General features: G+C 28.6%; 1 protein-coding gene across 1 annotated transcript in view; it reads left to right on the forward strand.

Moving 5' to 3' along the window:
* The window catches only part of LOC142334475 (trypsin-1-like), a 93,382-nt gene extending 88,688 nt beyond the window's left edge, over positions 1–4,694 (forward strand). The window contains exon 7 of the mRNA XM_075382541.1: positions 3,473–4,694. Coding sequence (XP_075238656.1) covers positions 3,473–3,594 — 122 coding nt within the window. The 3' untranslated portion in view covers positions 3,595–4,694. The remainder of the gene's footprint in view (positions 1–3,472) is intronic.
* Positions 4,695–10,253: the final 5,559 nt, after the last annotated feature.

Raw genomic sequence — 10,253 nt, forward strand, 5'->3', positions numbered from 1 at the left:
AGAAATTATTAGTAAAATAAAATTTTATACGCTTTTAAAAATGTGTATATGTAATTTAATAGGCATTATTACATGTGTCCATATGCAATTAGATTGGATGAAACATCTGACTAATTTTAATTGAAAATTATAATTTAGAATCGTACTATTTTTGAATTTTATAGTTTAATTTCTGTTTAATTTTATTTCATTATTCTGGAATTTCTGTTTAATTTCATCTACATTAAAGTTAACTACAGAGTAACCGAAAAATAGATCCTCACATGAACAACATATACACTGAAGCATACATGCCCAATCTTTAATAAATTGCAAAAAATTCTTATCTTTTAGTTCATTACTCCTCTGATATTTGTTTTTTGTTGCCAATCATTTAAAATCACTGTTTGGTATGGTATAATTCTTCTGATCTTAATTTGCGTACACGTTATCTAGTTTTTAAATTTTCTCTCTCTTCGTATTCAACATCCTCTCTTAATCTTTTTATTCTTTCCTTAGTCTTAACGTTTTCTTTCTCTGTATGTTTATCATATTTTCTTAATTTTTTTTATTCTTTCTTTTTTTCCAACATTTTCTTCTTGCTTATATTTGTTTGGTTTGTAACACTTTCTTGCTTTTTATTCTTTCGTAGGTTTTAACATTTCCTTCCTTTATATTTATCATCTTCTCTTAATATTTTTATTCTTTCTTTATTTTTAACACTTTCTTCCTCTTTATTTTTATAATTTTCTCTTAATTTTTTTATTCTTTCCTTGTTCTTAACATTTCTTCCTCATATTCATCTTCTTGTTGTTTTTTTGAGATATATTTCTTCATGTTATCTTTCTTTTTCCTGTATGATTGTTTCTTTTGCAATTTTGATTATTCACCAAATAATCTAATAATAAAAACTGAATATTTTACACCGTAAGTTCGAAATTAGCATTTGTAGCCAGTATATAGGAGTTCACTAAACGGAATTTTTAATTATTATTAACTTTTATTTATACGACACACAAGAAATCTGAAACTTTTGCTAAACAGCAACTCACGAAGATACGAATAATACTGATTTAATAATACGAGTAATAAAGAAACTTTTACTCTATCCTAATACTTTAGCAATTGTGTAACTGTAACTGTCTACTTTATTAAAAAATTGGAGGATGGTATCCCACTTTCAAATGAAATAAGTTAAAATGAAGTGCAGCAAAAGTTATGTATATGTAATTTAATAGGCGTACAAGGAAGTTATGCGGTCCCTACAACAGATTTTTTTTATTAGTATTAGTTGTGAAGAACATAGTTAAACAAAAATCAGTAATTCAACTTTAAATCTAATTAATATTGACTATTGATGCTAATATCATGTTTAATGAACTGTTAAATTATTTTCAAATTAAAAATTATTTTTTTAATATTTTCATTTATTTTGTAATAAATTAAGTATTTTTTACAAATTATTACATCAATTTTTCATATATAATATTGTTAAAAAACTAATGTAGATTTATATAATTAATTTTTTTTTTCAAATATTTATTTTTATATTTCACTATTCCAAGAATTGGAAACCATTTTAATTCTGTGAACTGGAGAGAATAAGGTTTACCGTACAGAATTTTATTTCATTCTAATCATCATATATACTTAATCAGTTGGGTGATTGAGGCAAATAGTTAAAACCTTTTGCATCAAATTCAATTTGATGAAAGTCAATCAAACTTAATGAAACTCCTGCTTTGGAGTTATAGAAGCACAAACAAACAAATGAACCAGAACATTGATAAAATAGTTTTGTACACAAACTGACACAACCAAACAAATTAATCTTTTCTTGACGCAGTATTTATAAATGATGTACAGTATTACGTTCGGTCGCATGGTGGAAGTAGCGTTTGAAATTAAATTTTCTTTACATTTTGAGGTATAAGGAGTACGAAAATACCAAACAATTAAATTGGGGTTTCCTTATAAATTTGATATATACTCGTATATAAGAACATGTACGACTGACTGACTGATAATCAATGCCCAGCAAAAACTACTGAAGGTAAGTTGATAAAAATTTGTAAACACGTTCTTGTTACGGAGTAAGTGCACACTAAGAAACAATTTTTTGAAATTCTGAGTTTAAAGGGTAGAAATGGAATAACAATGAAACTTGCTATTTTTGGAATTTCTTGGGGAAAAATTAAGATATCGTCTTTGATTTTTGGTGTGTGTTCTCTTCATGTTAATACCTAAAAACCTATTTGTAGATTTTTAGAAATTCCGAGTTAACATGGTTAAAATTAAGTAATATCAAATTTTACTATGTTTTTGTCATCAACAAATGAAAATATCAACTTGACCATTGGTGTGTGTAATCTTCATGTGAATATCTAAAAGCCATTTCTTGACTGGGAAACGTCGCCTTCCGAATAATCCTATACTTCAGTGAAGTGCCTTGGAGTATGGCTGGACGGAAGGGGTACCTTTAGAAGACATATGATCGAAAACATGGTTAAAGCAGAGAAGACGGTGGACGCGCTGAGCAGGCTTCTCAGCAACATGAACGGGCTAAGATCCACGGAACGGTGCGTATAACCCAGTGACGTGAACTAAATCCTACTATATGGGGCACCTATCTGGTTAACAGACCCTACACACACAGCGTAACAGACTGACTCTTGAGCAGGTCCAGAGAAGTAAGTCTCTGTGAGTCTGCTCGGGCGATAGAACTATATACTTTGAGACGGCGTTCGTTATCGCCAGTATGCCACCGATATCCTCATCCCTCCTCTGAAAAATTATCTAAACGTTATTTACCGGAGGCTAAACAGGAAAAAGAAAGAAAGAAAAGTATGCCACCGATAGACTTCCTGGCACAGTTCAGGAACGATTGTTACCGGGAGGTCATAAAAGTCGGTCATTCTTGCGCAGAACTGTATAAGATTTTTTTTATTTATAGATTTTCTTATTCATAAGTTTTTTACTTATGGTAAAAATATTTCGGCTTTTATACAGAGTGTTTACTCTTTGTTATCAATATTATGACGTATTTTTACTATACATGTGAACGGTAAAAAATTGGAAAATAAGAGAAATCAGTGATTCGTCGCGTCTTCATTAATTAATTCATTAACGTGAGATCTAATCATATGTCACAATTTATCCAGTCGATAACTAAATCTCTTTTTCTTAACCATTCCTTTTCCAAATGATTTCTCTGTTTCAAGATTTTAGGAAAACTTACAATATTCTATTACCATCTTATCTATTCAAAAGTTATTATTGTTTAGGAAAAACTTACAAAGTGTTTATCACAAAGACAACATTTAATTTTGCTTAATTTTTTAAGAATTACAATTATGAATTTAATATAAGTACCATTTCTAGAAAAGAAAGAAATAGCTGGAATAACGAGGGTATAAACAAACTACAATTTTTCATTAATGTATATAGTGGCATTAGTTTATATAATATATTAACAAAAGCAATAAATTTACAGGCATTGTTTCATGGGGAGTTGGCTGTGGCCGGCCGGGATATCCTGGTGTGTACACTCGAGTTAGTCGGTACATGGATTGGGTTCAACGCAATATGAGAGGTACTTGTGTTTGTGACAGCTGAACGATGATCTCAGAAATTTACTCAGGGTTAAACAAAAATAAATATATAAGATTTGAGTTTTCTGCGAGTAAAGAAAAGGATATTAGAGGATATGATCTCCAGAATTATTTAAAAAATTGAATTGAATGAAGACTAGATATTATAGTTTGTGGTTTAATCAGTATGATTTTGTGTATAACAACATATATGGATGTAATTTCTTATTGAAATGTAGTATTTTTAATTACGTATAAGATTTATTTATTGTCATGTGATTGAAGAAAGTGAGCTATTAAAATACTATGAAATTCAAAAAGTGTAATATTATATATATGTGAAAATATAATAAACTTTTGTTGCTGTACTCATAATAATTTTCATATTGTTTACACAATGTGTTAAGTAAAGGTACTAACCTAATACCTATACATTAAGTAAAGCTATTACTTCTCTCATACATATAAAATTACACAGAAAGTTCATTTTATCATGACTGGAGAATACACATTTAAGTTAAAAAAGTTTAAAGGTTTTCGTAAAATGTAGTAAATATTTGTTTACTTATGAGTGAAAATCTTATTAACTGGTCATAAATTTATTTTTTTATCTAAATCTTTTCATGTCATGAAATATATTTGTTTTTTGTGCGTTTGCTTCATGATATCACTACATAAGCTTGAAGTTGTGCAGAGATATGTTGTGAAATTTTGTAGCATATGAAAAATGCCTGACCGAGATTCGAACCCGGAACTTCCAGATGAAAGGCCAAAATGCTACCATTCCGCCATGGAGATTGGCATGGCGATTTCTTTAAACAATTTAGTTTTAGTAAAATTTTTCCCAGATTACCTTTTAAAATGTTCATTTATAAGGTTAAAATAAACATTTGATTATACCTACATATATATGTGTTTTAAAAATAAATTTATTTGTAAATGAATTAATATTTTCACTCCAATCAGTTATAAAAAATGTTGTAGCTATAAGTCAATCTATTGTAGTTTATCGTTATCTTAGTCTTATATTCTCTACCCTGTATGAGCAAAGACACTCAATATTTACTGCAAGAAGATAGTCTTGCAGTATTTATATATTTAATTAATTTAATAATAAGTATTACTCTAAAAATGGATGATTTATTGAGTCTACATATATGAAAGTGATGATTAATTAAAGGTTTATTTATTTTATAATTAATAAATTGAGATTGTTTTTTATCGATTTTATTATTACTTCGCATTTCCTTTTACTTCATTAGTTTAATCCTTTCAAAGTTAAAACATAAGACATATATGTAACACTAATTTTTGCACAGGTCTGTTTATAATAATCAAATGATGTCATTCTTTTTATTCTTATCTGACCACAAATTGGTTACGCATTACAGTTTTTGACATATTTTTTTTTTGTATTGGAATGAAATAAAATATTAATGTAAATTAAAAAAAAATAATAAAAATCTGGTTAAATATTGCTGTTTCATTGTGTTTTAAAGTTCTTATTTATTTTTGTAAATGTGCAACATTATATGAAATCTGAACTGTATATTAACTGCTAAGTAAAAAATAAATCTTGTTAATTCATAATGTTTCTGGTAAAATTAAATAAATAGGTAATTATTTCATGCATATACATTCATATTATCTGGTATGTTGCAGATATCAGTCACAAACATAATGATTTTCTACGAATCTATATTTGGTATCTTATCAGCAGCTAATCCAATCTTTATTTTCTATCTTTTTTTTTTTTTTTTTTTTTAATTCAACATCCAAATGAATACATGAATTTCATTTATGTATAATATAAAGGTAGATCTCCTTATATGTTTTAAAAGTACATTTATACTGTAATAGTTACATACTTCATTATTCATTTACAGCTACAAAGTACTGCCGGGAACAATTAGTCAGAATGTCTTCTTTGAACTCTCATTCTTGTCCAAATAGACCTTTGAGCCAGTACTTAAATGTCAATTCATGCTCTTTAATAAGTTCAACTTCACAACTCTAACTGAAGTCAAAAGGCCTCAAGTTTAAGAAAACTGAAATCAGTTTCCCCTGTTAAGAAAACATTTACTGTCACAAAAAAAAACTTTTTTCATTCACCAATTGCCACAATTTTCTGTAGAAGCCTCATTTTTGGAGGCTAAAATGCAAACATGGATTAAGTGAGCAACTATGGCATAAAATTAAAAAAAATTATAATGTTCAAATCTGTACCATTTGTATGGGTTTTCAGTTAAAAAGGAGAACTTCCTTTTCTCTTTATGTTGGTAGAAATCTTCAACAAACATTAAAGTCTGAAGTTTGGGTGTCAAAATTTAAAAGTTTGCTACAGTTTATCCAGAACCTTTAGCCTTACATGTTTTATATTTTCTTCTCTTATGGCATTTTAATTTTACTAATTTTCTAAATATTTCTTTAACTGAAAATAGATGAAGACACTATTAATGTTAGTAAGTTATATTTTATTATAATGAAATTTAAAGTTTTTTTTTAATAAGTATTTATTTCAATAAATACTATTTTTTTAATAAGTTTGTATTTAAGTATTTACAGACAGCTTTATGACTTATAAATTGTAATAATTATTTCATTTTGTAAAATAGTAGTATGCACTTAAAAATTTAAGGTTATTATTTTCAACCTATTGCTTTGAGAAATAAAGTGTTGTAATTCAGCACTTGCCAGTTATTCAGGGGGACATGTCTAATGTAATCACAGACTATAAAATTTGGCTTAGTGCCATTTACGCCCTAGTGAAATATGATACTCTGGCACAAGTTATATTATTACAGTTCCAAATGGCACTTGAAGAGATTGCTTTGCATACCAATAGATTACAGTCACGAGTATGTTGTTTGATATATTGAATTTCAAAACAGAGGATAGGTTGTCAATGTTAAATGACCTAGGTATTTAGTTGGTTTTATTTATTAATTTTTAGCCCATTTCTAAATACTGTGCCTTCTCGCTCTCAGTCTCATAATCTCTTCACTAATATAAATTATATACTAGGTGATATTTAAGTATGGAATATCTGCATATTGCAGTATTATATTGCATATCTGAGAGGTATTTGGAGGCAGAAAGAAATGGACTCAACACAGAAAAAAAATCTGGATTACGGAGAGTTTTTAATTTTTGTTCGCCATATTGGATTAAACTTAATTTTTTTAAATAGAAAGGTGAATATATGACACATGATTTCGATTTAAAATTTTAAAAGAAAAATATTGGTGAAACCCGTTTTTCTGTTAATGCCTTCGTTATTGAGTTAAAGCATTCAAATTTGCAATGACGGAAAAATCGTATTAACAATAAAACGAGGTAAAACGGGCTGCATGAACAATTTTATTGCATTTTACATTCATATGCTTACAATAACGAACCTTAAACAGGGATATAATGTTGATAATAATATTAAACGATAAGTAATAATTAACAACACAACAATAAATTAAACGATTATGTCAACTGATATTATTTTCTAAAAAAAATTAACTTCCAGTTTTAATATCAGCTGATATTTGTTACTTATCGTAAATAAAACAAATCAGCTAGAAATATTTACTTAAAAAAAGTATTACAAATTTAGTTGAGTAAATCCACTGTTAATTTAAAATCCAAACTCTTCTAACAATAAAATTGTTAAGGTTTCGTTGAGAGTTTGCCGTCAGTTGAAAACATTAAAAATCGAAAATCAAACTTCAACAGTTTATTTATAGTTCTTCAAAAAGACATTGCCCGAATCAAAACAGTATAAATATGTATGAAAGGCAAGGTAATAACTGTTATATATTTTTCCTACTTCATTTTCTCAAATACAACCTACACCGTTAAATATTTTATTCCTCTATATTGAATATTTAATATTCATAAATAATAATTAACGTATTTATTCGAGTACCCCCGCACTTTTTTTCTTGGAATTGGAGAGAAAAAATAGGGTGCGGGGATTACTTGAAACATAGCCTTTAGCCAGGATAATTTATGTAAAGTAAACGTTTTCTTAGAAGTACCTAAATTCAATCACATAAATATAGTTATAATATGATTTCGTTTTATCAATACCGGATGCGGCTTACACAGAATACATCCTTAATTATTAACAACCTGTTCATATTATTGATAGGAACGAAGTTACGGTATTTTTATCAAACTGATTCATTCTGTATGGGCTGCATCCGGTTCTAATGACACTATAGTTACAGTATCAGTTACCCATCGTCGTCTTATCTATTCGCCATAGTCATTGTACTGTTTGTATATGTGGACGGTTATAGGCATTTTATCTGTTTAGTGTCTACGATCTTTTACAGTAAATGAAAAACTGCGCGTTATAGACGAGGCTGAAGAGGCGGAAATCGGGTGGCAGGAACAAAATTTGACGTAGATGAAAGCTGTTTTCGAGGCTGGCGTAAGAAGAAACAACTTCTGGTAAAAGGCACTGGTAATAAAAGGCTTTTCGTGACTTAAAACCAAATTACACTCATAGAAAAAAAAATTGTATGACTTTGTTATGGAAAAAGGAAATGCGGCTATGCTGTCACGACAGAAATGTGTCAATAATTATATGCTCGTGAAATCAATGAATAAAGTTGATTTTAAAGCAAGCCGTGAATGGATAACACGATTTTTTGCACGAAATGATTTGTCAATAAGACGAAAGACGACCATTTCTCAACGACTTCCAGACGCTTATGAACAATAAATTACATTTTCACAAATACATAATAAATCTTAGAAAAGATAAAGGCTATTTGCCTTCTCAAATAGGAAACGCTGATCAAACTCCCGTATATTTTGAAATGCCATTTGACAAAACCGTAAACAAAAAAAGTGAAAAAAGTGTTACGATTCGCACTGGTGGTAATGAAAAACAAAGGTGTAGTGTTATGCTTTGCATTACTTCTGATGGATCAAAGTTACCTCTGTTCATTGTTTTTAAAAGAAAAACTCTTCCTACCGTACAGGTAAATGGAGTTATTATCAGAGCACAGGCATCAGATTGGATGGATGATTGGATTGGATCAGGTGTGTATGACAAAAGCGATCAGGAGATATACTTAACAAAAAAAATACCGGTGTGCTAGTAATGGATAGTTATCGGGGGCATACGACTGATAAAGTGAAAGATATTTTAAAAAAGGGTATGACAGACCAAGTGATAATTCCAGGCGGATTGACATCTCTATTGCAACCACTAGATGTCTGCATTAATAAACCATTCAAATTTGCATTTAAACAACTGTACAGTAAATGGATGGATGATGAAAATTTCTTTCTCACGCCTACAGGAAGAATCAAACGCCCAGATTTTAACCAGATTTGTGTTTTGATAAAAGATGCTTGGGAAGGTATTTCCACGGAATTAGTATGGAAAAGTTTAAAAAAATGTGGAATAGCTAATGAACTTGATGGTAGTGAAGACGATCACCTTTAGCAGAGCGACGTGGAGACTGCCGGTAACTCTTCTACAGACATTGACAGTGACAGTGATTAATTAAAAATAAAATCCCATATTAAAAAGTGTATTGAAATGATCCTTTTCAATATGATACTTACTTTTCGTTTTACTGGCCTACTGATTCTGAATTAAACTAGTACATACAGTAATTAATTATTAATGTAATATTAATATTGTAATTTAAATGAACGAATTAAATGCTTTACCTTCTGAATATTTTCGTATTAACGTATTTTTTTATCATCTCTGTTGCACTTTAAAATACCGGTATATATAGATTTTTTTAGATTTTGGGTCCGGAAAAACGAGGTGCGGGGCTTATTCGGTGGCGGGGGGTACTCGAATAAATACGGTATTTTATTCCTCTACTAATATTGTAACTAAATGATAAAACTTCTTTAATACAAAACAAATATGAAATCATCGAGAAATAATTGGAGATAAACAATTTTTTTATACACTTGTATATATACTAACGCAAATCATATAATAAAAAATTCGTCAAATTATCTGAAATATGTTAATTGAAAATGCAAAAACTCTTGCCGGCCCGATTTCATATTTTTAAGACCGAATTTAAAGGAAACTTCAGTATTTTCCTAATGGTTAAAAAGTCACACAACATTAATCATATGTAATTTTACCTTTAATAAAATGTTTCCTTGATATTTTTAAAATTCAATGTAACGAAATCATTTCTAATGTCACCTTCACTCTAAAGTATCATAACTACCAGTACTGCTCTAATTGTGTATTAATTACCTTGGAAAAAATTAACTTATTGAATAAAAAGATTATTAAAACATGTTTCAATTTTGTGAACAAAATTTACGTTCTGTTTTGCTACTTTGAAATTATACAACATTTTTTTCTAGAATTAATTCATCAGCTAATTAATTATTTTCAATGATTGAATCATTTGATACTGTCATGAATTAAAAATAACAGATCAAAATGTTTTTCATTAAATTTAAACATTGTCAAAAATTCAAAGATAAAAAATATATTTTCAAGAAAATTTTAAAATAATTATATAAATTAAGATGCACATTATTTTGCATGATACTCCCGAATTGCATCAAATTATTTTATACCATAGAAGTTCTTATAAATGACTAATTAGGATTTAGAACTAGAGAATGATCAATCATATGATTTGCATTGGGAATTATCGTCTTTCAAAAGCAACTAAAGAAGTAGAACACTCA

This window comes from Lycorma delicatula, chromosome 1 (assembly GCF_047948215.1).
Source record: "Lycorma delicatula isolate Av1 chromosome 1, ASM4794821v1, whole genome shotgun sequence".
In the NCBI taxonomy this organism is placed as follows: Eukaryota; Metazoa; Arthropoda; class Insecta; order Hemiptera; family Fulgoridae; genus Lycorma; species Lycorma delicatula.